Here is a 27959-nt window from a genome sequence, read left to right as displayed (position 1 = left end):
AATCATTCAAGGTTCTTGTTATGACGTCTCGTAATATGACTATGTAAAGCACATTTTGAAGTGAATTTCTGTGTGCAATAATTACAAGAGAATGGTTTATCTCCGGTGTGAACACGGACATGATCTATCAATGCATTCTTGCGTGCGAAACTTCGTTTACAATAATCACAAGTGAAAGGCTTCTCTCCTGTGTGAATTCGGAGATGTTCTATCAGATGTTGTTTTTGTGTAAAACTTCTTTTGCAATGATCACATGTAAATGATTTCTCTCCAGTATGAATCTTCATGTGATGTCGTAGGTTGCTGGAATTATTGAACTTACGAGTACAGAATTTGCAAGGCAAAAGTCCTTCTCCCGTATGAATCTTCTGATGACGTTTAAATCCACACTTCGAAATAAATTCTTTCTTGCAACTTTCACACTTACATTTCCCATTGTCTGTCTTACGAAGAAATGAACCTGCAATGTGTGATAGTTACAATAAATAAAAGTATCAAAACCCTTTAGTTAATAAAGAAATATATAAACTTAAATATTTTTAAATAATTCATAAAGTTATGTGTGAAGATACAAGTGTGATATGCATACTCCTCACAACACTCCTTAATAATTACAACTAATCCAATTACATATTGACATCATATACACAAATTGCGTACACCCGTGTTCACAAATATTACCGACACCCATTATAACTATCGTAAATTGATGTATTGTATATACATTTTTTTTCAAAACAATTTATATGAGATATATTTTGTGAAATAATATATTTGAATAATAATTTTAAAACGTTTTCATTTAATTTTCTCTTCCCCTTCATTCGCACGAAATATGTTTCCTCGTTTCATATATTCTTATCATCTCTTATGGCTGTTTTGAATTTTCTTCTTCCGTAAACAAAAGTATTAGACACGTCATGCAGCTCTTCTTCTTTCTTCTTAGAAACATTTCATCGGTTATCATATTCTCTGTTTTGTCGGTAAGTGAATCTGCAAATACAAAGTTTCGTATAAAAATAAGATACGAGAATAACGTCAAAGACTCTTTTTTAAGTGAAATTAATTACGGTATATTTCCTCAGATAAGACGAGGTATAAATTTTCGTCAAAGTTTCATAGTTTTAGCGTATATCTGTCCTATGAGACGACCCTCAAACTATCAACGGCCTATGAATTTAGTTTAGAGTAGTAATCAGCATCTTAATAATAATATTGCATAGCGTATACAGAATTATGTCCTATTCGTAATTTTTTGAATGGACGAATTTTATTATCTTTCGTTTGGCAGCACTGCCTTGCGATTGTTGCAAACGGGACATTCCAATTTTCAACGCTGATTAATCGCTGATCTCAACGTTCGGTAAAAGTCGTTCCTTTTTTCAACGTTTGTTAACGTTGACTCAACACTCAATAGTAATGTTGACCGCTCCTTTCCAATGAATTGTGGGTAATTGGTGAGACATTTGAATGAAATCCATCTTGCTGAGAATGGAATTATGGGAACTAAGTACTTCGTACTCGAGTTGGGACGTCGTTGATGACGTCAAATTGTTGGTTTAAACACTCAACACTCGGATTGAAAATTGGAATGTCCCGATACATTCGCACCGATTCAGGCAATCGGGAAATGACCCTGACCATTCACAAAAACGTCGTATGAGCAATTCTATTTTGTCGACATATCCTACTCTACTAGTAAATAACGACGGTTTGTCGGTTTTGTTAATAAAGGTTTTATATAAATTTCAATCTAATTTTTTTTTGTATCTGTCCTATAGGACGACCCCGGATTTTGGGGGCTGTTTTATGATTCAACTATAGTCTTATCTGCAGAAATATACGGTATTTCAAAATTAAAAGTAACAATTCTACGAATTCTTTCTTCGACGTTTAACCACAGAATTTCATCTTCACTCAAAATGTGACAGAGAGAGAGAGAGAGAGAGAAAGAGGAAAAGAAAGCAAATTAACTTCTTTCATTAAAATAGGTGTATTTTTACGTATTAACTGAATTTGTAAAATGACGTTAATTTCAACATTTAAAGTAATTTCGGGTGTACTATAGATTACTCCCTATGGAATTTCAGGACGTTGATTATATATTTGAACTCAGGGGACCGAGACGAGTTCAACAGAACCCTATTTTTGGACCGGAGACGAAAAGTAAAAAAGTTATCACACTTTTTAAGTTACCATACTTTTTTAATGCTCTCATGCAGACGGCACCGTAGTTGCTAGTATTGCCATCTTGCGGTAAAGTCTGCAAACCGTGACGTCGGACTACGGTCATCTCCCGGAGCGTTAAACACGCTATACGAGAGCGGAGAGAGCGACGCGACTTCCGATCATCGCGCGATCGCCATTTTGGTTAATGTTACTTATGGCAGCGAACATGGCGGCCCGACTGACCTCTCGTATGGGCGCCACCACACGCCGCCATGTTCTAAACTAGTAATCGATTCACGGTAGTTCTTGAACAAAGTAAAAAAGGGGGGAACGTCTACTAAAGGCAATTTTAACGGCAAGCGACGGGACTCCCGATCGCGATAGCGAGGCCGACTTAGCGGAGAGCGACGCGACTCCCTATCATCGCGCGATCGCCGAAAAAAAAGTATAACTTTTTTATTTTTCGTCTCCGGTCCAAAAGTAGGGTATCGTTGAACTCGTCTCGGTCCCCTCAGTTCAGATATATACCCAAACACACGAAATTCCATAGGGAGTAATTTATAGTATACCCGTAATTTCACTTGAGATGTTTGGAAACCAGGGGCCCTATTCTGGTCATCGTCTCTCGTCTCTCGTCTTTCCCAAGCCGGTCGCTGATTGGCTAATCATTTGTTTACGTCTCGAGAGATCGTCGCGTCTCTCTAAACGCGATTCTGGACAACTTTTTCTCTCTTCGCTTCTCTCTTTTATCAGAGACGAGCGGATAGCTGTCTTTCAGCCGGTCTTTCGTCTTTCGCCTCGATTTCGTTATATCCAATATGGACGACTCCATGCTACTCGTGCTATACGATCGTATCACAAAACGTTCCCTATCTCGAGAAAGAGTATTTCGCGATAGAGATAACGCTTTTGATTTAGATGATGATGAATTTCGTTCAAGATTTCGTCTAATGAAAGAAGCTACCGCGTGGCTGTGCAACGAATTGCGGGATGATTTAGTCCGGAGAAAGTCACGGACCGTAATTCCACCAGAAGTTTAGTTATTGATAACCTTACAATTTTTTGCTTCTGGTGGATTTCAAAGAAATGTCGGTGATCACTGCCAACTTAAAGTTGCCCAGTCGACAGTGTCCCGAATTATGCCATCTGTAGTCAACAGTATCATCCGCCGATTGGGACACAAAATTTCTTTTCCTAGGAGTAGAGAACAACAATTGGATGTGTCCTCTGGATTTTTTATCATCAGTCAAATGCCAGGAGTTGTGGGTGAGTAAATTGTTTTTATTTGTTCATTAGAATATAATATAGTATGTAATTACTTTTATTTTTTTAAATAGCTGTTACAATTTATAATTTTAAAATTAGTGTATAAAATGATAAAGTTTCTTATTTAATTATATGATGATTTTTACTATTTCTTTACTTATTGCAGGAGCTATTGATTGCACTCATATTGCAATCAAGGCACCTCCAGCCTCCAAATATAATGAAGAATCATTTATCAATAGAAAAGGATTTCATTCTATTAATGTTCAAGTTGTAAGTATTTATACAAATTAACCATCTAACTATAAATAAAATTAATGTCTTTAATAAAGTGGTATCTTTAAATTTCTATGTCAAATCACTCATTTCACTATCAATATCACTTGAATACAAGATATAAACAACTATTATTCAATTGTAATAAGACTAAAATTATGCTTTTAGGTGTGTGATTCTCAGTTGAGAATTTTGAATATTAACCCATTGTATCCGGGGCGCATGCATGATGCTTTTATCTGGCGAAATTCTACTCTGCAGGAAAACTTTGAAGATGGAGTAATAGGAAGAGGATTATGGTTGCTTGGTAAGCATATATTTCACAGACATATTGTCTTTTGAAATATTTCGGTGTCATGTAATTCCAAACTAAAACAAAAATGTAAAGACATTATTTTCTTATTAATTTGGTATGAAAAAGTAAATACCATTCTCTAAATTATGTTTACAGGAGACAGTGCTTATCCTTTAGAAACATGGCTGCTTACACCTGTAGGTAATCCATCAGCAGCTGCAGAATTAAATTACAATGCAGCTCACAGAAAAGCCAGAAACACCATTGAAAGATGTTTTGGTGTTTTAAAGCAGAGGTATGAGAAATTCTCACATTTTTCTTACTAACAATTTACTAATTTTACAAAATTATATATTAAAATTCTTATTTTTAATTATTAGATTCAGATGCCTTGACTTGAAGTCAGCTGGAGGATTACAATATGTTCCAGAAAAATCAGCAAAAATAGTGATGGCTTGTGCTATTTTACATAACATTTGTGTAGCATTTAACATTCCTTCAGAAGAAATCTGTGGAAATGATGATGATGATGATAGCATAAATAAAATGGAACATTCTGCAAATCAGAATGCTGTAAATGTCAGGCAACAGTTAATATTACAGAGATTCTGTTAAAATAAACATGAATGAAAAAAGTGAATTAATTTTGTTTCCAGTCTTTATTCTTTAGAGACTAAATAAATAAGTAAACACACTAAGTTATTATTTAGAAATATTTATTTATTATTTATTTCATTTCTAAGTACATTATAAAATAAAAAAAGAGACAGACAAAATTGTTTAAATTGGCTAGCAGTACGAACACATCACGCAAACTGAAAAAAGAAGACACGCATGTAAATATAAAAATATTGTTTACTCAATAAATTTTTTAAAAAGTATTAAAATGTTAAACAATTATATAAAATAAATACCCTTTGCAGAGTTTGCAAGATTTCTTTGAGAATATTTTTCTCTTCCATTATATTATTTTGTCGTCTTATTAGTTCATTATTTTCTGCTAGGTTTTCATCTATAGATGAAAGCCTACATAAAAAAAATGTGTATATATATATATACACATAAATGACTAGATACTTTTAATGAAACTAGACAAAGCATTTAATCAAAGAGAAATGTTTTAATATTTTTATCTAACTATATTAATATTTTAATCAATGAAGTCAACTTCAAAGTAAAATAAATTCCAAAAAGATTATAAGGTTTACCTTGTTAATAATGAATTTTGATTAGATGCAGATTGCTCTATAAATGAAGTTACAGTATCTTCATTTGAAGATCGGTGACGACGACGACGACATCCAGAATCTGGCATTACAACGGGAAGATTAAAACATTTAATTTTAAAACTAAATAAACTTGAAGTCAAGAAATATAATTACTTGACATAATAAATAACTTACTTGCAGATTCAAGATCTTCCCTCTCAACTATTTCACGATGTGGTTCCACATCATTTCCTTCGGAAACTATATTCTGTATCTACGATATATAAATATAAATATATATATATATATAGACTATATTTAATATATAAAAAATGAATTTATAAATAAAAAGGTATTACTTACATTATGTAAAGGTTCAACGGAACTTGTAGTGCAAGCTCCAAGCTCGTATAAATTTTCTTCTTCCAATCCAAATTCTTCGTTCCCAATTAATGACACCTTTTCTTCAAGATCTGTTAATGGTGGAGTACTTCTTTTCCCTCCACCTGTTCTAAGTATATCTTTCCTTAAAGCAGCCGCTTTACTTTTCGTTGGGGAACGCCACTGACTCCATCTTTTTTTTAATTGTTCCACTTCGATCAGTGGACCATCAGCTAGACAGTTCACTTTATCCCTAATTTCTTGCCATCCATCTCGTAAAGTATTTTTGGAAATATTTCCGTCCAATTTTCCTTTAGCTAAATATGGACGCTTTTGCAACTCGGTTACCAACATTTCCATTTGTTCCGATGATAACATAAGTCGAGACATCTTGATTACCTCGTGCCGTACCACGTGCTCTATATTTTCGTATTCTGCACTTTCGAAAATTGTACAATTTCATTGGTTAAAATTCTATACCGCGTTGCGCGCGCAGATAACCCGAACATGTATAATCAACCGAATAGAATCGTGACGTCAACGACAAAGACGAGATCGTTACGAACGACCAGAATCGCCACTTTGTATGAGAGACGAATTTCGTCTCTCGCTTTGACGTCATTCGTCGGTGAAAGAAGAGACGAGAGATAAGTGACCAGAATACGGCCCCTGATCTCTTCATAAGCCTGTCGAGATATTATTATTTTTCAAATATTTCAATATATTAATAATTTTCAGCTAACTTGTAAGTCGTAACCAGGGAAGCTAAATTATATTTTTACGAAGAAGTAGGAAAGAATATTTTTAAAAGTTGAAAGTGTATTTTGTACGAAAATTTATGAGTACCTTTATGAAAACCTGGAAAACGTCACGAGGTCAGTCCCACTGGTGAAGTGAAAATCCGCAAAAAACTCTTCCTGGATCTTTTATCTATTTTCAATTGTATTTATTGCTATAAGAAACTCTGCTATTTAAGATACAGAATATATAAGTATTTTCTATATTAATTTTTTTTAATTAATATTTTTAAAATTAATTTCTGGAAGAGACTGACGAGAAGTTTTACTTGGATAAGAGCAATTCCTTCAGCGAAAATGTCATTAATGAAGGAACTATCATTTTTTTAATGGTTAATGAGGAGTGTGCAGCTCACATAGGATATTCACTCCGAGAACGAATATATGGACGCATGCGTCCGATTAGCCGGCCTTATAGGTAAAATGGCCATACGAACTCGAGGGAAATAATGCCTTCCAGAAGGTCTTTCAAGAAAAACTGACCCCTATTCAGGCGTTACAGACCTGGAAAACTACACGTGTCCAGCCTGTCCCAGCGAGAAGCAAAACCACGACCGAACTCCCGGTGATCAAGGACGAAGACTGGTGGGCCGGTCAAGGTACTATATGACTTTTGAATTAGAGTGGACAGGGGAGGAATTTCCCAAGAGAATTTGTCGTGTGACTCAAATTTTGGCAAGGAAAAAGATACAAATTCCGATAAATCAGAACACGAGACACTTGGGGGTGTTCCTTCTCCGAAATGTTTGTTCGAAGAGGATTTGTAGGTTTATTTACAGAGTAGCAATAAGAAGTATGTTTATATACATAACACTGATATGTACTATATGTTTATCTTAAATGGCATTGGCCGGTTTGCATCCGAAGTTCATATATTGTTGAAAGAGGCATTCTGTCAATACGCTTTGTACATCCTTTCTTTTCTTCCATGTATCTCACCCCGTTCATGAGATTGAGGAAAGACAGCTGGACGACGATAAGATTTTACGGGTCTACACAGGGCGCGGATCTACATTGGGACTAATAGGACTTAAGACCCGGGCCCCCAAGTGTCAAGAGCCCACAGAAATTGAATTATTATTATAAATTTCTTAATACTTTTTCATTAACAATGATCACTTATCGTATAGTAAAAATAGTTAATATTAATAATAAGAATAATAATAATTTGTATTAACAGAAAAGGTGTCCCAATGGACTTCAATAATTTGAGTCCCGATCTGATCCCCGAAAAATTTGATCCGCCCCTGGTCTACAACTTTTTCAGACTGCAGCCCAATATAAATAAATATTTGAAAAACAAAAACACATTAGCAGTGTTATTAAAAAAGAGTAACCATATAGACTTTAGACCCAGAAGACCACGAAATTTCACTTTGTGCATCAAGCGTCATAAGAAAGTCACTTAGTGTTTTTTCCTCGTTTTTAAATAAATAAATAATAATATTTTAATACTTTTTCGATTTTGTTCACATTTTTACGACTTTTACACAGAGTTGAAGTGACTTTCAAGGTGAGTTTTAGTATATTTTATCATCACTCCCCGAATATAAGTACATTTCTTACAATGTGTTGCGAACTGGAAAACGCTGTGTTCTTAATGTTTATAATGTTTGCATATTCTTTGTTATAACGAATATTCCTTTTGAAACTTCTTAAAAATAATTCAGATAGAAGAAATGCCATCGGAATTTGTCAAAAGATATAGCAGAAAATGGAAGAAACTAGTAGCATCACCTATAGAATCGTTATTTACTCGAAAAGATATAAATTTACATATACATCAATAATGAATTGTATAAATTTAATACGTTCACTTGTTTCAAATTCTATAAATAAATCAGGCGAGTGGAGGTAATTACGCCAACTTAAGCTTTCTCGATTTTTATAAACTTTTGTGAGGGTGGGTGAAATAAACCCCGACCCCAGCAACAGGTAGGTTTTATTAAGAAGAAAACAATTATTTACGCACTACCTATCTTTTTTACCACCCTACAGCATTATTCTTCAAAAAATCCGCAAGTAAATAAACACTTCACAAATTAAATTTTTATATTTTGAATTAATTTTTGACAAGTGCCAAACAACATCACTTTTAAAAATGTTTAAATTTAACGTGATAATGTGTTTTTGTAAATTTATAACGTTACAGAACATTAAAAAATAATAAATTGAGCAAATACTTGAAAAATAACTTTTTCATCAATAAAATTGATCACATTCAGAATAAAAGAAGACACGTTTCTGTTTTACGCCACTTCAGTTGTGAAGTGTAACCTCTTCAATGATTTTAGCTGTGTCATATGACATCACACGTCTGTCTCTTCTTGCCGTTTGCAAAATCTGAGAAATTTGCTTTTAATATAAATGATGGCGCATATTTTCAAAATTACAGCCTCACAATATATTATGATACATGTTCATGCAGTCGTTCAATTGATGTTATCTACAATATTCTTAATTGACGTTATTTATTGTTCAGTGCCGGTTTTTTGCACGAAGACAGAAATCGAACACGCATCATTCGTTCTTTCTACCTCCTCTTTTTACAGAATTGTCTGTCGTTTTCTCTTTCGGACTTTTTTTTAATTTTAAAACGGTATTTCTTAATAAAATTAACAGAAATTCAGATTTCGCATTTCTTACAGTTTGTACTTCGGTGCTAAAAATTGAATACATACAATTATCTGAAAAATACAAAAATGTTCTGCGATATTTGTTCATATTTTCTTAATCAGATATATTTTTAATGGAAATTGAAAAATTCCTTAAATGGAAAATGTAGGAGAGAAAGTACTGTATTTTAGATACGCTTATTCTAAAAATACTAAACGAATTCTTACTAAAAAAAAAATAATTTTTCTGTACAGCTTAAATCATACAAATATTAAAAATAGCAAAACTACACCATTTAATCAAACTTCCATTTACTTTAAATTTTACAAAACTTTAGTCCAAAAAGTAGTTTTTACGTAAAACGTAAATATTAAAAATCAAGGAAATAAAACTACATTTTCTTGTTTTTGTGTTCAATAAAATACAAATACGAGCGAAATATTTTTTCGTACAAAGACAATCAAACAATTCTTTTTATCTATTTTTGTTTACACATTTTGCCTTGTAAATAACATCAGTCAAGATTAGTATTATGACGTCTCATATGACGACGTAAATTCGATCTGGAAGCAAATTTCTGTATGCAATAATTACAAGAGAATGGCTTCTCTCCGGTGTGAGTATGAATATGCTCTATCAATGTATACTTGAGTGCGAAACATTTTTTACAATAACCACAAGTGAAAGGCTTCTCTCCTGTGTGAATTCGGAGATGTTCTATCAGATGTTGTTTTTGTGTAAAATTTCTCTTGCAATGATCACATGTAAACGCTTTCTCTCCTGTATGAATCTTCACGTGACGAACAAGATTGCTGGTTTGGTTGAACTTACGAGCACAGAATTTGCAAGGCAAAAGTCCTTCTGCAGTGTGAATCTTCTGGTGACATTTAAATCCATACTTCGAAATAAATTCTTTCTTGCAATCGTCACACTTGTATTTACCATTGCCTGTCTTACGATGAAATGATCCTGTAAAATGTGATAAATGCAATAAATAAAAGTATCAAGACCCTTTAGTTAATAAAGAAATATATAAACTTAAAGAAATATTTTTAAGTAATTCATAAAGTTATGTTTGAAGATACAAGTGTGATATGCATACTCCTCACAACACTCCTTAATAATTACAACTAATCCAATTACATATTGACATCATATACACAAATTGCGTACACCCGTGTTCACAAATATTACCGACACCCATTATAACTATCGTAAATTGATGTATTTTATATATATATTTTTTCATAACAATTTATATGAGATAGGCTATATTTTGTGAAATAATATATTTGAATAATAATTTTAAAACGTTTTCATTTAATTTTCTCTTCCCCTTCATTCGCACGAAATATGTTTCCTTCTTTCGTATATTCTTGTTATTTCTTATGGCTGTTTTGAATTTTCTTCTTCGGTAAACGAAAGTATTAGACACACCAGGCAGCTCTTCTTCTTTCTTGGAAACATTTCATCAGTTCACATATTGTCTGATTTGTTGGTAAGTGAATCTGCAAATAAAAAGTTTCGTATAAAAATATAACACGAGAATAACGTCAAACATTCTTTCCTAACTGAAATTAATTCTTTCAACATTAAAAGTAACAATTCTACGAATTCTTCTTTCGTCGTTTTAACCACAGATTTTCATCCTCACTCAGAATCTGAAAGAGAAAGAAATCAAAGTTATTTATTATTGTTAATAAATGTGTATTTTTGGTATTAACTGAATGCGTAAAGTGACATTAATTACAACATTTAAACTGATTTCACCCGCGATGTTCGGAAACAAGTACATCAGGAATGAGCGTATTTCACGAATTACTGTATACGCTTACTTTCCATTTACCATTTTCATTGCAGAATTAAAAAGTAAAACATTTTAGACTATTTTTGAAAAAAAATTTCCATTTAACATTACATCGAGAAAAAAATTATTACAAATTTACTTACATCCGCTCCACACTTACTAGAAACTTGAGACCACGAAAAGACATTAAGAACTTAAAATACATCTTTCGTCAGTTATGCGAGTATTACTCAATACGATAAATGTTATTTGACAAATCTTCCTTCAGTTCCTTCTTTCCCATGTAACTATGTTTTTCCATTTTATGCTGAGAATTAATTCTTTCAATTCTAATTACAAAAATATTCCTTTCGTCAACGCTTTGAATCAAACGACTTTTGAAATTACAGTTGCACAACAGAACATTTTTGAAATTTGAATAAATCCAGTGGCGCCGTCTGCAATTTGAAATACGAAAGAAAAATTTCAATTATTCTTCTTTTCATTATTTTTTTATTGCTTTCGAATTCGGAATGTTTAAGTGAAATTTCGAATGATATTGTACTCGAATATAGTGTATAGCGATCAATACAGTAATTAAAAAAAATTATTTTAAATAACGTAATACAGGAGTATCTCGTTAATTTATCGAACTGGCAACGTGATGAATCCCCACTCCGAATCTTGGCCTGGGTCTAATGTGTTCGGTCCAAATAAGTAATGACTCTAGTCCTTTATATAATATTTTACCAGTTTTAGTTTATTGTGACTATAATCTATCGATTAAATGAATTAATCATATTTTCAGTTTTCAGACAGCTGAATTCTGATACAATCAAATTGTAAACAGATACGAATAATGGAAAGATGTGAACTCTGAATAAGAGATTTTTCACCCATTTTAGAATGGTAGACCCTCGTACTAACAAAAAGTCTAACTATACTTCCACGCAAGTATTTTTTAATAACAAAAAGAGACAAAAATATGTTTCAACATAATTATGCATCTTCTGACATAATTCTGAGACCCAAGTTTCTACCGTTTTAGATCGCGATAATATTTTTCATCATTTATCATCATACAATTTTCTTACTCCCAACCAAGATGTTTCATTGAAAGTTCTATCATCTGTCATCTCATCTTGACTTAACCAGTTTTACCCTCATCGCAGAGGTAAGCATTACTTGTAATGTCTTACGTGGTTAACTTTCTTGAATTTCGAGAGTTTACAGTAGGAGTTTTCATTAACAGCACTTCGAGCCAATCGTACCGGAATACGTTGCACTATACTTTTATCTCATGTATTGTGCTTGTCATATTTTGCAAGCACGATGCCCAACGATCCGAATGATGTACTGTACATTATTATGTCAATCTGGCGTCATACTTTTAGTTTCTAACTTAAAAATATGTTATAATGACCAAGGGCGTACCCAGCGAAAAGAGAAAAGGGGCAGCTGCAAACTGCGTGCGGAACACAATCGTCAGCATGTTTTACAATCATTTCGAGTGGATGAAGTGTTTCAACAATATGTGCCTGTGACACACGAAGATCTGTTGCAAATTCACGAGTTGTTATTCGTCAATCTAACAATTATTTCCTGCAACTTCTTTTAAACGGCTTTTGGGATCCGTAAATTTTGTATCTTTTAGTTCAAAATTTCCCGAACGAAACTTTCAAAACCACGTTTGAAACATTCGGAGTTTAGAAACATTTTCCCCCGTGCACGATACGAGTATTGTTTATAATTTGTATAACATGATATATTTTACGAAACTTAAAACCATGCATTATGTGTCCGATGTGCATTTTATCTACAGACATTTCGACTTGATTTTATTCAAACGAAATGTGATGTTAAAAAGTTCAAAATGAGCTTCAAAACAAAGTATACAAACTCACATCCGGAATAATGTTAATTTACATTATTTTTTTCAAAAACTTAATGGGAGCGAGAAAATTTTCCGCAAGTCACAAATTTCCGCTATATACAAATTCCTTTAAATATATATATTTCTGTTTCCAGTTAATCTTAGTTTGAGAAACATGCACAATTAAGCATGCACAATATTAACAGAACATAACAATCAAGTTATTACATTATTTCGGTGCATTGTTGATTTTTCTCCTAAAAATTTCAACTTTAAATCAAAAGCTAAGTTTAATAATTATAATTTATTAATAATTAAAATCAATTAATAATTAAAATCATAATGGTAAGTGAAATCTTTCATTTCATTTGTATAATACCATTTCAATTTCCCAAACTGTTTTATTAAAAAATATTTTATAATTTTATATTAAATTTATAAAATCAACAAATGCAACATCTTTTATATCACATCTTTTATATTATTAGTTATATCTAGTAACATGAAAGATGTTATGTACGTAAAGAGTTATATTTTATGCTTTGATGTATTGTGAACTTAGGTTTCACTGTATGACCCAAAGAGAAAGAGCCTCAGGTGTGATATTTGCTCAGAAGATTTCCCATCTCTCGCTGTTTTAAGAATTCACTTCAGAAATCACATCGCAGAGCGGTCACGTTCGTGTGATATATGCAACGAGAAATTTACATATAAATTTCAACTAAACAGACACAATGAAAAGTATCATTCGGAAGAAGAATCTCCAGCTTGTTTCCAGGTAAGTGTACAAGTAATTTTAATGACTAAACTTTCAAGTATTATAATAAAACCTAGGTTCACGGATTACTTCTAAGCAGTAAATGCCTTTTAAAGCAGAAAGATTGTTATGTAATAAAGTTTTTCGAATGCATAGGTGAAGAACTACACAAATTAATTTGTTTACTGGTACATTATTTACTTATATAGATATGTTTGTGTAATTAAAATTAAGCATGCCTGAGAAGATTAATTTCACAGTTTTCGGATTCATAGGAGAAAATAACTCTTGTGCAAACAGTACAATGTATCAATACAACAGTACAGTAAATCCTCAAAACGTTTTCGGAACACTTTCATGAACGCTTTCTGTAATTATTCTAGAACATCTTAAGTGTTCTTAAAAGTGTTTCAAAACAATTTTTCTATTTTTGTGTTACAATATTATCACTTTCGTGGCATATCCTTTAACTGAATAACGTTTAAAGTGTGTGCTAAATGTGTAAATAAGAACTAAAAGTGTTCTTATTAAAAAAGCAATAACCAACTTTTTCTGTAACAATTTGAAAACACAAGAAGTGTTCTTAAAATTGTTCCAGAATACGTTTTACTTTTAGAACACAACAGTAATTTTATAAGTACACGAAAATTGCTCTTAGACTAAATTTATAAAGTAAATCCTTACAATTTTGTGTATAAGAGATTTCAGTTTTAATGTAAAATATACTGTACAAAAAATTTAACTTCGTTTTGCAACTTGCTTAAGATATTTTGATACTTTCTCATTGAGTTTATAATAATCATGTTTAAGAGTAAATTTCGTAAGTGCGGCCATAGTATCTCTATATTGTTTCGGATAATCTAATTTCAATACATAATATATACCAATAAGCAATAAAAAGATATATGATAATTTAAAATTGATTTGTTTTAGTAAAATATCTGTAGAATTGCAACAGATAACCGCATCTTGAATGAGTGTACTTTTAATTAAAATCACTACACATGAAGCCTTTCCAGGAAAGTTTTGTCTTTTTGTTAAAATCTTCTTCGTTCTATCAGTACGTTTACATTAATTTGTAAAAATAAATTAACAAATTAATCGAAGTCTGGGCTTTGCCGCAGGATAAGTATTTATATATATCGCATTATCTTCACATCACAAACATGTAGTTGCTGTCAAAATGATGCCTATACTGCACCATTGCGAAACACATGTTTAATGCAGAAAATACTTTCGTATAACTAACACATTATATGTTCTGAATAAGATCCTAATATAATCCGTAAGTCTGCCAAGCACTTGCAGTGAAGGTGGTGTGCAAACTTATTACAGTCTCAGAACGACGGTGAATACATAGGCAATAAATTATATATTGAACTTTTCTGTGAAATTAAACTAATCACAAATGCATAATTTTTGTTTAGAAAAAGCTTTGTATAAATAAAAACAGGTCAAGTAGTGAATTTGTCAAATTTTTAATAAACGATATCGAAAAACCTTTATAATATTCTATTATATAAACGGACTTTAAGGCCCCCTCTCTTAAATAAGTCCATTAAATAGAAGATTTACTGTATTTCTGAGATTAACAAAGCAAATTTCCTTTGAATCTTCATATATAGAATACTTAATGAATTCACTCTCTCTATTATATTGTGTCAGCAAATTATTCCAAGTGTGAGAAGCCAAGGGCACACGGCTGTTCCCTAAATGCCATTTATTCGGCACGGGTCCGAGAAACCCGCCCACGTTGTTGACAGGAGGTTAGGAGGGCAAATAGTGGAGTGGGGTGGTCGTGAGTAAGTCGGCAGGTGTCTCGTTGAACGCGATATACAGGTAGATAGGTTTAAACATAACAAAAAAGTCTAATATATAGCTAATCTAAGATATATCGAGAATACTATACAAAACTAAATATAGCGATTACATGCGGATATTATTAAATATTACTAGGCATTGCGACTATACTACTTTCTATGCCGCGTGTTGCGTGCCTAATTGATGGACCAGAAAGAGAGTTTACAGTTATATACCAAAATACCTCGGATCTTTGTTGATCGTTGATATGACGTTTGTTCTATAGTCTGGAGGCGGGTTGGCAGTCGATGAAATGGCAATTCTTTGGCGAGTCTTCCAATGGTGTCTTCTCCTGGATCAGGTCCGTTATATGGAAGTAGAGGAATATAGAGCTCTTTCTAGCTCTGCCAGGCACAAACGCTACTGCATTGGCACACCGTTATTCCATTGAGACGACAGCCCCGAAGTGTCGTTATATACGATTTGGCCCGGAAAATAGTCAGGTGGTCGACTGTTTGGATTACGAATCTGCAGGTGTGAGGTGAAGGGTTATCGTTGATGACAATATGACGTCGACCAATTGCAGCTATCATGCTCATATTTGGTTCGATTTCTGCTATTGACCCATACCTAGGGAAAACTATTGTAAATAGGATTGCTAATCATTGATATTTTTCACTTTTCAAGCAATTTCAAAAACAGTCCAAAGAACGGAATCTTTTGAAGACATCAGACGACAAACACCATAATCCTAAATCGTCGGTAATACCATTTCAATGTAATTTATGTTCCTTCAGCACTCATTCCAATGAGAAATGGTTGGAACATAAGCAGCGTCACACGGGAGAAATCTCTTCCACCTCAAAGGTACTTATTTCATTCATTGTTTAAAAATAAATTGTGTTTTATGAATTCACGTTTTAATTAAATAAAATTGTATATTTTGGTTTATCCTTTAAATTAAACACAGTTTACAATTAACTGTTAAATGACGTATAAAGTTTGTGTAACCTGACTAATGTGATTGGTGACTCGTTGATTCACTCGGAATCAAGTGTTTTATTTAGCTGCGATAGTGACGAATGTTTTATACGAACTTTATTCAGAACCTTCACAGCAGAAAAATCATGTAGTTTAGGGCCGTTATCGCAAACGATACTTCTGTCTCTAAAACAATAATGTACAGAAACTTAATTAAATAACTGTACATCAGATAATCAAATTTACCGAACATATGGCACAATCGCCACTCCAGAACAAATTTCATGAATAGTGAATCCTGGTCGAGTAAGATTTTTTTAGAAAGTAAAAAAACTTTTACTGAACCGAGGGATAACCACTTGTGCAGTTCATGAAAAATTGATGGTATCATCGAAGCGTTAATTGTAGCCCGGATGAAACCATGCTTGATTCATTCTTAAATGTTGGACTGAAGACAATTTCCATTCTTAATATTAACTATTTTTTACTACACGATAAGTTCTCACTGTTAATGAAAGTGTAATAAAAATTTATGATAATAATTCAATTTATGTCGAACCTTGACATTCGGAGGGCCCGGGGCTTAAGCCCTATCAGTCCCTATGTAGGTCCATTCCTGTTTCTGCCTATTGTTTAGTACTAGAGATAGGCCTATTATTCTTATTATAACTTTCAGCATTGTCCAAAAATTTTGGTCAGGATTCGCCCCTGGATATTTAGTACATTGCCTAGTCTCTTCGTAATTGCACAAGGAAAACATCGATCTCGCGAATTGAGGAGTACCAAAGGTGTTTCTGTAATAAAAATGTAATTTAATCAAATGCAAAAGGGTAAAAATAAAAAGTTAAGCACCTTAAAATGTCACAATATTTTTTATATTTGAATAAGCAGAAAGAATTATTAAAGTTGTATATTTTTTCACAATAAAAGGTTTTGGTACTTTTCTACACATAATTTTAATATTAAACTGAAGTAAATTATTGTAGTTTTCTTATATTCATTAAATCGTTCTAATATTAATAAAACAAACTTGAATTTTTATCCATTTTATTATAATTTGTTTAAATGTATAAGACACAAAATTATAACAAAAAGCAGAAGATTTTATATTTATAAAATTTATGAACTGTATTTTGGAAATTATGAAAATAATTGTTTTAAAAATAACATAATAAACTTACAAAATTCATTTGCGAACTGAATCGCCGGTGAAAGAAAAATTTATTGAAATTTATGAAAAATTTCTATCCTAAATAATACCCAGAAAGTATTTCCGCTGTACGAAAATTTTAACTAAATATTTGTATTTAAGTATAAGAATTTTAAGAAAATTATACATTAGAATTAATAGAAAATTTTAATTTTGTCACAATAATATTTCTTCTTACAGCAATCGCTAGGAAAAGAGGACAAAGAAATAGAAGCTGCCAACGCACTGTTATTATTAAATAGAGGGAAATTGGAGATGTTAGAGGCTGACAAGCAGCCTTTTCATTCAGATAAACCTACCGCTGAAAAGTGATTAATAAATAATTGAAGAAAAGACAAACTGATAAAAGAAGAATTGTCAACAAAATTTCATTATATTTTTTTTGGTCACATTATCGAAATTGCTTTTATTATTTGTGCTTGTTATAAGTGTTTAAATTATCGGAAACCTCTTAAAAATTATTTTATCAGTAAACAGCATTTATTAAATTAAATGCCAATTCAATATTTCACGGAAATTTGTTAGACTTTAAATTATTATTATAAGTATACAGTAATTTTTCACATAATACGTTAAATGAATATTTACAGTTTTTCGAATGACCTCACAGGTGTCAGCCATTTGGACAGATTGCCTATGAATTTTATTTCAATTTCCTTTGTATATAACATTTGAGAGTTTCATCCGATTCTTCCGTATAAAAATTAATTTTCGTCGAAATTATCTTTTTACCTTTCTGTTCATTTTTTACAAGATGGATGCTCGAAGGAATCTTCTCGAGATTTAGGTGTTAATAATAAAAGCACCAAGTCGACTGCACTGAATTCCGCATTGAGCAATGTTGTGTTCTAAAATTTCTGTTTTATATTAAAATGTTTTATATTTTAAAAATTAGAATGAATGAAAAAAATTAAATATTAGATTTTATAGCAGACAAATAGCAGATATTATTGCATTGTTATTATCTCATTTAATTAATAAATCTTTTGAGTATGGGAGGTTTCAGGAGAAGCTGAAACACAATCTAATAATATCACTATTTAAAAATAAAAGATCTAAACAAAACTTGGAGAATTATCGTCTGATTACTGTCATATAAGAAAACACGGTTTCAAGAATACCTAAATTGAAATGGCTTTTTATAAAAGATTTTTTGAATTTACTAATAAATATGATATTATATCTAATAACCAGTGAGAGCCCGCGGATTTTAGGTCGCAAACTAGTTTAAAAAAACTGCTAGAATTTAGTTTTTTCAAAAAGTTGAATGTTAATGTCGCCACTAGAAAAACACTCTTTTCGTAGAGAATCGGATGAGAGGTCCCCGTTATTATCAACAATCAAGTGGGAAAAATTGACACTTAGTCGTCAAAGAATGAGAGTCATCGTCAACAACGGAGGATCACTGACCCCTTTCCCACGACAATCGTATAAAAGCGAGTGCCACCGGAACCTATAGGCGATCGAAGAAAGGAAGTTGTTTTTGTGCTTGTGTCCATTTTGGTCTCCTGTCCGCGACAACGGTGGAAGACATATAACGGCTCCGGACTTCCACATGGAACCCAATCGCCGCACATAGCTCTCCATCAACATATAGAGGTAATTGTTTGCGGACTGTGAACTCTCAACAGAGATAGGCATACCTGTTACAGATTAGCTCCGTTGTAAATAATATACTTTGTAATCGCATTCCAACCGCATTTAGTCGCATCTAGCCTTATATAACTTACATATGTATTAAGCTCTGTGTATCCTCTTGTATCTAGTTATAGTTATAATAAACCTTTACTTTGTTATTTGTTAAATATGTCAACCTGTTTCATTCGACAAACAGACACCTATCGACTTACCAACGCGCTGCCCACTAGACACTTGCCCTCCTATCAAGATTTAGCCATCCGACAACTCCGAGCTCGGATCTCGCCGATCTCTGCAAGTGTAAGAGGCATATAGAGCACTTCCTATAGCCTTATGCTTATCTCACCAGTATGGTTTCAAAAGAGACGTCTCTATAGTTGATGCACTAACTCATCTTAAACAATATATTATTGACGGTCTCGATAACTCAAATATAGTAACGGCAGTGTTTATCGACCTGACTAAAGCTTTTGATAGCGCAGATATCAAGATATTAAAACAAAAATTGTTTAAAGATAGATTTAGAGGAGTGCCATTGAAGTGGCCAATATCCTATTTATCAAATCGTATGTTTTATGTAAAGATAAATAATTCAATATCTAAACCTTTTTATGTGAACAAAGGTGTCCCACAGAAATCCATTCTGGGCATTTTACTTTTTAATATTTATATAAATGATATTATAGAAACTATTCCCGAAAATATTATTATAATGTATGCATATGATATTGTTAACATATGCAAATTAGAATTCTCAAGTAATTGAAAATAATATAAATTCATTGCTGGCAAAATTAATTAAATATATAGAAAATCATAACTTTAATTTTAAAACGATGTTTCTTAATAAACATAATAGAAATTCAACTTACGTAATTCTTACTCCATTTGTATATAGTGTAAGAAATCGAATAGGCCTACATGTCATTATCTTAAAATATAAACAAATGTCGCAGTACTTTTTTATATTTCGTAAATCAGATATATATTTAATGGAAATTCAAACATTGCTTAAATGTAAAATGTAGGAGAGAAAGTATTTTCGATACGTTTATTCTAAAAATATTAAACGACTTCTTGCTAATTAAAATAGAAAATAATTTTTTCTTCACAGCTTAATTCATACAAGTAATAAAAATGGTAAAAATACACTGTTTAATTAAATTTTCATTAACATACAATTTTACAAAACCTTTAGTCCAGAAAGTCAAATTTTTACATAAAACGTAAATATTAAAAATCAAGGAAATAAAACTATATTTTCTGGTTTTTGTGTTCAATAAAATATAAATACGTACGAAAAAGTTTTTCGTACAAATACAATCAAACAATTCTTTTTATCTATTTTTGTTTACACATTTTGCATTGTAAATAACATCAGTCAAGATTATTAGCATTATGACGTTTCATATGATGAGATAAATTCGATCTTGAAGCGAATTTCCGTGTGCAATAATTACAAGAGAATGGTTTATCTCCGGTGTGAACACGGACATGATCTATCAATGCATCCTTGCGTGCGAAACTTCGTTTACAATAATCACAAGTAAAAGGCTTTTCTCCTGTGTGAATACGGAGATGTCTTATTAAATCTTGTTTTTGTATAAAACTTCTTTTGCAATGATCACATGTAAATGCTTTCTCTCCTGTATGAATCTTCATGTGACGATCTAGATTGCTGGCTTCGCAGAACTTACGAGTACAGAATTTGCAAGGCATGAGCCCTTCTCCCGTGTGATTCTTCTGATGACGTTTAAATCCATACTTCGAAATAAATTCTTTGTTGCAACTTTCACATCTATATTTCCCATTCTTTGTTCTACGATGAGATAAATCTACAAAATATCATATAATTTAATAAAACTATCAAACATTTTAGTTATTTAACAAATATGTAAATATCAGACAACTAATTTTAATCAATTTATAAATTTCTGTGAAGATACAAGTGTAATATGCATACTCCTCACAACAACACCCCTTAACAACAATGTAATGATTACAGCTACTCCAATTACATTTTGAAATCATATACACAAATTACGTACACCCGTGTTCGCCAATATCACTGACAAGCATAATAACTATCGCAAATTAATGTATTCTATATACATTTTTTTCGAAACAATTTATATGCAATGTATTTTGTAATATAAAATATTCGGATAATAATTTTAAAACGTGTTCATTTAATTCAGGGGTTCTCAAACTTTTTCGATCCACCGCCCCCTTTGTTCCATAAAGTTATACCCAACGCCCCCTAACCCATCAGTGACCCCAACTTTTGCCTTTGGTCACCGTTCAGTACCCTGCCTCCAGCGCCCCTCTAGATTTACTCACCACCCACAAGGGGGCGGTAACGCCCACTTTGAGAACCCCTGATTTAATTTTGTCTTCATCTTCATTCGCACGAAATAAGCTTCCTTAATTGATATCTTCTTGTTTCTTATGGCTGTTACAAACTTTCTTCTTCCGTAAACGAAAATATTACACACATCCTTCCATACTTTTCTTAGAAACGTTTCCTCAGTTATCAAATTTTCTGTTTTATTACTAAGTAAATCTGTAAATAAAAAGTTTTCAATAAAAGTAAGAAAATAACGTCAAACACTATTTTCCAACTGAAATTAAATATTTCAAAATTAAAAGTAACAATTTTACGAATTCTTCCTCCAACGTTTTAACCACAGTTTTTCATCTTCACTCAAAATCTGAAAGAGAAAGAAATCAAACTTATTTATTATTATTAATAAATGTGTATTTTTACGGATTAACTGAATTCGTAAAGTGACATTATTTACAACATTTAAACTTATTTGACCCGCGATGTTCGGAAACAAGTACATCAGGAATGAGCGTTTTTCAGGAAGTATTCGCTTTTTTTCCATTTATCATCTTTTACAATTTTCATTGCAGAATTAAATAAATAATACGAGCTATAACTTTTTAGACTATTTTTGAAGAAAAACCTCCATTTAACATTACACCAACAAAAAAATTATTACAAATCTACGTACATCCTTCACTTATGAGAAACTCGAGACAACGAAAAGACAATGGGAACTTAAAATACTCAATATACGTTCGTTATACGAAGTTCACTCAATACTATACATGTTATTTCGTAAATCATTCTTTTCTTTTACTTCAAATGTAACGGTCAATGTGATTTCCTTTCTCAGTCTGAACTACAAAGCATCATCAAATCATTCATTAAAGTTTTTTAATGTATTTTTCTTCGTCGTGTCTTGAAACTTTTTATTTTCGTTGCAGAACGATAGAATAATTCAGACGATTGTAAAGAAGAAAAGACTTGTTCCTTCATAAAAGAAAATAACGCGATATAAACTCATTGTAAATCTGTACCTTTAAATTGCCTTAAATTCGCCTGTTCCTGAATAAATTATCTTCAATTCTAATTACACAAATATTCCTTTCGTCAAGTCTCAAACTCAAACGACATTTAAAACTAGTTTCATAACGGAACATTTTCGAAATTCGAATAAATCGAGTGGCGCCGTCTGCAATTTGAAAAACAAAACAAAAATTTTCAATTATTATTATTTATATTATTTCAACCAGTGTGAGCCCCCGGAATTTAAGGCGCGAACTCGATTAAAAAAACTATTAGAATTTAGTTTTTTCCAAAAGTTGAATGCAAACATCGCCACTAGAAAAACACTCTTTTCGTGGAGAATCGGATGGGAGGTCGCCGTTATTTTCAACAATCAAGAGAGTTTGATACTTAGTCGTCAAAGAATGCAAGTCATCGTTAACAACGGATAATCATGTGACCCCTTTCTCACGATAATCATATAAAAGCGAGTGCAACCGGAACCTAGTGGCGATCGAAAAAAGAAGTTGTTTTTGTGCTTGTGTCCGTTTTGTTCTCCTGTCCGAGAGGATGGTGGAAGACATATAACGGCTCCGGAACTTCCACACAGAACCCAATTGCCACATATATCTCTCCATCAACATATAGAGGTAATTATTAGTGAATTCTCCACAGAAATAGGCATAGCTGTTATACAGTTGTGGCTGTCCGCCATTTTTGTTGCCTATAAATACTATACAGTACATAGATATAGAACTCCTACTTTTTTTAATTCTTCTCCCTTTTGCTATTAACCCTTCCCATCACCTGACAGGAACGGTATTTTCCGTGGGTCCTGATTGGTTGTTTTATCAAAAGGAACAGGAGGGGGTCCTGCCCGAAGCAATGGTGAGTCAGAACGGTAAGAAGAACGGCACTTTTTGGTTCGCTACTGAAGAGAGAAATCAGGCGAGAGTGACCCGGAGACAAAGCACAAGGCCTAGAACAAAAGACAGAGAGGTCCAGTACAGACCATGTGGAGACAAGGACTAAAAAATAATTGAACCAGCCATTCTGCAAAGGTCTAACGATTTGACCCGGAACCTTTTTGTAAAACGTTCTCTATTTTTCTGGATGCTGACAGATTGGAGGTTTACTGTCTGCAAGGCACCCATCATCGACATCACCTCACGGAACCCACGATAATCAAAACTACCGGTAGATTCTTCATTCTCTATTCTTCCTTTCCTCTTTTAGTTTTTAAGCAGCAATAATATTAGTTTGAAGTTTAGTTGTAATTTGTTTAACCGCGCTTGTATATAATTGTCACATTCCTCGGAAGTCTGAACGAGAGAAGACACGGTAAATCCTGTATAATATCGTCTCCGTGACGGGCATTTTGTTCACTGTTGATTGTTTCAGTTAATAAAGCGACTTGTTTATTATTTCTTTGTTTATTATTACGCGTTTTACTTCACGATCTCTCACACAGTAGCTCCGTTGTAAATAATATACTTTGTAATCGCATTTCAACCGCATTTAGTCGCATCTAGCCTTATATAACATATATGTATTAGCTCTGTGTATCCTCTTGTATCATAGTGTTAGTTATATAATAAACCTTTACTTTGTTATTTGTTAAATCTGTCAACCTGTTTCATTCGGCAAACGGACACCTATCGACTTACCAACGCACTTCCCACTAGACACTTGCCCTCCTATCAAGATTTAGCCATCTGACAACTCCGAGCTCGGATCTCGCCGATCCCTGCAAGTGTAAGAGGCATATAGAGCACCTCCTATAGCCTTATGCTTATCTCACCAGTATGGCTTCAAAAGAGACGTTTCTATAGTTGATGCACTAACTCATCTTAAACAATATATTATTGACGGTCTCGATAACTCAAATATAGTAACGGCAGTGTTTATCGACCTGACTAAAGCTTTTGATAGCGCAGATATCAAGATATTAAAACAAAAATTGTTTAACGATAGATTTAGAGGAGTGCCATTGAAGTGGCCAATATCCTATTTATCAAATCGTATGTTTTATGTAAAGATAAATAATTCAATATCTAAACCTTTTTATGTGAATAAAGGTGTCCCACAGAAATCCATTCTGGGCATTTTACTTTTTAATATTTATATAAATGATATTATAGAACTATTCCCGAAAATATTATTATAATGTATGCATATGATATTGTTAACATATGCAAATTAGAATTCTCAAGTAATTGAAAATAATATAAATTCATTGCTGGCAAAATTAATTAAATATATAGAAAATCATAACTTTAATTTTAAAACGATGTTTCTTAATAAACATAATAGAAATTCAGCTTACGTAATTCTTACTCCATTTGTATTTGGTGTTAGAAATTTAATACATGCCATTATCTTAAAATGTGAACAAATGTCGCGAGTACTTTTTTATATTTCGTAAATCAGATATATATTTAATGGAAATTCAAACATTGCTTAAATGTAGAATGTAGGAGAGAAAGTATTTTCGATACGTTTATTCTAAAAATATTAAACGACTTCTTGCTAATTAAAATAGAAAATAATTTTTTCTTCACAGCTTAATTCATACAAGTAATAAAAATGGTAAAAATACACTGTTTAAATAAATTTTCATTAACATACAATTTTACAAAACCTTTAGTCCAGAAAGTCAAATTTTTACATAAAACGTAAATATTAAAAATCAAGGAAATAAAACTATATTTTCTTGTTTTTGTGTTCAATAAAATATAAATACGTACGAAAAAGTTTTTCGTACAAATACAATCAAACAATTCTTTTTATCTATTTTTGTTTACACATTTTGCATTGTAAATAGCATCATTGAAGATTTTTGTTATGACGTCTCATAATATGACTATGTAAAGACCAGCTTGAAGCGGATTTCTGTGTGCAATAATTACAAGAGAATGGCTTTTCTCCGGTATGAATATGAATATGCTCTATCAATGTATTTTTGCGTGAGAAACATTTTTTACAATAATCACAACTAAAAGGCTTCTCTCCTGTGTGAATTCGAAGATGTTCTATCAGATGTTGTTTTTGTGTAAAATTTCTCTTGCAATGATCACATGTAAACGCTTTCTCTCCTGTATGAATCTTCACGTGACGAACAAGACTGCTGGTTTGGTTGAACTTACGAGCACAGAATTTGCAAGGCAAAAGACCTTCTGCAGTGTGAATCTTCTGGTGACATTTAAATCCATACTTCGAAATAAATTCTTTCTTGCAATCGTCACACTTGTATTTACCATTGCCTGTCTTACGATGAAATGAACCTGTAAAATGTGATAAATATAATAATTAAAAGTATCAAAACCCGTTAGTTAATAAAGAAATATTTAAATATAAATAAATATTTTTAAATAATTCATAAAGTTATGTGTGAAGATACAAGTGTAATATGCACACTCCTCACAACATCCCTTAATAACAATGTAATGATTACAACTACTCCAATTATATCATGACATCATATACACAAATTGCGTACACCCGTATTCGCCAATAACACCGACAAGCATAATAACTATCGCAAATTAATGTATTTTATATACATTTTTTTTCGAAACAATTTATATGGAATGTATTGTGTAATATAATATATTCGGATAATAATTTTAAAACGTTTTCATTTAATTTTCTCTTCCCCTTCATTCGCACGAAATATGTTTCCTTCTTTCATATATTCTCGTCATTTCTTATGGCTGTTTTCAATTCTCTTCTGCAAACGAAAGCATTAAACATCATGCAGCTCTTCTTCTTTCTTCTTAGGAACGTTTCCTCAGTTATCAAATTCTCTGTTTTATTACTAAGTAAATCTGTAAATAGAAAGTTTCCAATAAAAATAAGAAAATAACGTCAAACACTATTTTCCAACTGAAATTAAATATTTCAAAATTAAAAGTAACAATTTTACGAATTCTTCCTGCAACGTTTTAACCACAGTTTTTCATCTTCACTCAAAATCTGAAAGAGAAAGAAATCAAACTTATTTATTATTATTAATAAATGTGTATTTTTACGTATTAACTGAATTCGTAAAGTGATATTATTTACAACATTTAAACTTATTTGATCCGCGATGTTCGGAAACAAGTACATCAGGAATGAGCGTATTTCAGGAAGTATTCGCTTTTTTTCCATTTATCATCTTTTACAATTTTCATTGCAGAATTAAATAAATAATACGAGCTATAGCTTTTTAGACTATTTTTGATGAAAAACCTCCATTTAACATTATACCAACAAAAAAGTTATTAGAAATCTACTTACATCGTCTCCTCACTTATGAGAAACTCGAGACAACGAAAAGACTATGGGAACTTAAAATACTCAAAATACGTCCGTTAAACGAGTTTCACTCAATACGATAAACGTTTTTTCCAGAAATCTTTCTTTCCTTTTAAATGTAACGGTAAACGTGATTTTCTTTCTCAATTGAATCGACAAAGTACCATCAAAGCATACATTAAAGCTTTTTAATGTATTTTTCTTCTTCGTGTCTTGAAACTTTATTTTCGTAGAATAACGATAGAATAATTCGGACGATTGTAAAGAAAGAAAAACTTCATCCCCTTCATAAAAGAAAATAACGCGATATGAACTCATTGTAAACCTTTACCTTTAAATTACCTTAAATTCGCTGGTTCCAAAATAAATTAACTTCAATTCTAATTACACAAATATTCCTTTCGTCAAGTCTCTGACTCAAACGACATTAGAAACTAGTTTCATAACGGAACATTTTTGAAATTCGAACAAATCGAGTGGCGCCGTCTGCAATTTGAAAACACAACAAAAATTTCAATTATTATTATTTTTTTATTATTATTACTTTCGAATTCCAAATACTCGAATGAAATTTCAAATGGTATTTTACTCGAATAAAACGGTTTATAAATGTTCTAACCGATAATTCAACGTATTTCAAGTCAAGCACATTTTTTTCATGTTCTTGTTTCTCTGTCATTTTGTACTTTTTCGGCCCTTGAAAAACGCCAACAGCCATAGTATCTTTTCAGATTAATGATTAAAGAATATACTATATAGCGATCAATACATTAAAAAAAATATACTGTAAATAGTACTTTAAAACGTAATACTGGAGAATGTGTTTAATTTATCGACCTGGCAATGTCAGTAAACCCGACTCCAAACCTTAAGTCTAGACTTCGGACGAAATACCGTAAGTGATGCCTCTAATAATTTTTATCATATATCACAAATATTACTCTATTTTGACAAAGGTGTAGTAATTCAAGTAAATAAAATTTTGAGTTTTCTTCTAGCTGAAATTCTGATGGAACTAAAGATGAAAACAGGTGAGAGTAACGGGAAGATGTAAACTGAATAAGAAATTTCTTACACATGCCAGAAGTGCATGACCCTTCGATGAGCAAAAAATGTCGAAACTCATCCCAAGATATTTGCATCCGAAAGTTCCATTTTCGTTTGTTATTCCACATTCACAAGGGAGCGCTACGGTCTCTCCGTGTGGGGAAAAAGTTTGAAGCCAAAAGAAATCACGCCTACTTGATTTTTTCTTCTCCGCTATGCACTTCAT

General features: G+C 32.0%; 1 protein-coding gene and 2 long non-coding RNA genes across 3 annotated transcripts; 1 reads left to right on the top strand and 2 right to left on the bottom strand.

Moving 5' to 3' along the window:
- Window positions 1-2: 2 nt before the first annotated feature.
- Window positions 3-27959, bottom strand: LOC136973477 (zinc finger protein 271-like). Its single transcript, XM_067268209.1, has 7 exons — window positions 27929-27959; window positions 25534-25671; window positions 20457-20888; window positions 9840-9977; window positions 5578-6029; window positions 5410-5488; window positions 3-460 (listed from the first exon to the last, which is right to left on the bottom strand). The coding sequence occupies exons 1-7, from the start codon at window positions 27957-27959 to the stop codon at window positions 3-5; spliced, it is 1728 nt and encodes a 575-aa protein (XP_067124310.1).
- On the top strand, window positions 4237-4646 carry LOC136973497 (uncharacterized). Its single transcript, XR_010880506.1, has 2 exons — window positions 4237-4301; window positions 4387-4646. It is a non-coding gene; the product is annotated as an uncharacterized lncRNA (long non-coding RNA).
- On the bottom strand, window positions 4706-5003 carry LOC136973498 (uncharacterized). The gene is made up of 2 exons (XR_010880507.1): window positions 4921-5003; window positions 4706-4821 (listed from the first exon to the last, which is right to left on the bottom strand). It is a non-coding gene; the product is annotated as an uncharacterized lncRNA (long non-coding RNA).

Source organism: Centruroides vittatus, unplaced genomic scaffold (genome assembly GCF_030686945.1).
Source record: "Centruroides vittatus isolate TY-2023 unplaced genomic scaffold, ASM3068694v2 contig_318, whole genome shotgun sequence".
Lineage (NCBI taxonomy): Eukaryota > Metazoa > Arthropoda > Arachnida > Scorpiones > Buthidae > Centruroides > Centruroides vittatus.
Note: the sequence above shows the minus strand (reverse complement) of the source record. Positions and strands in the feature narration are given on the sequence as shown.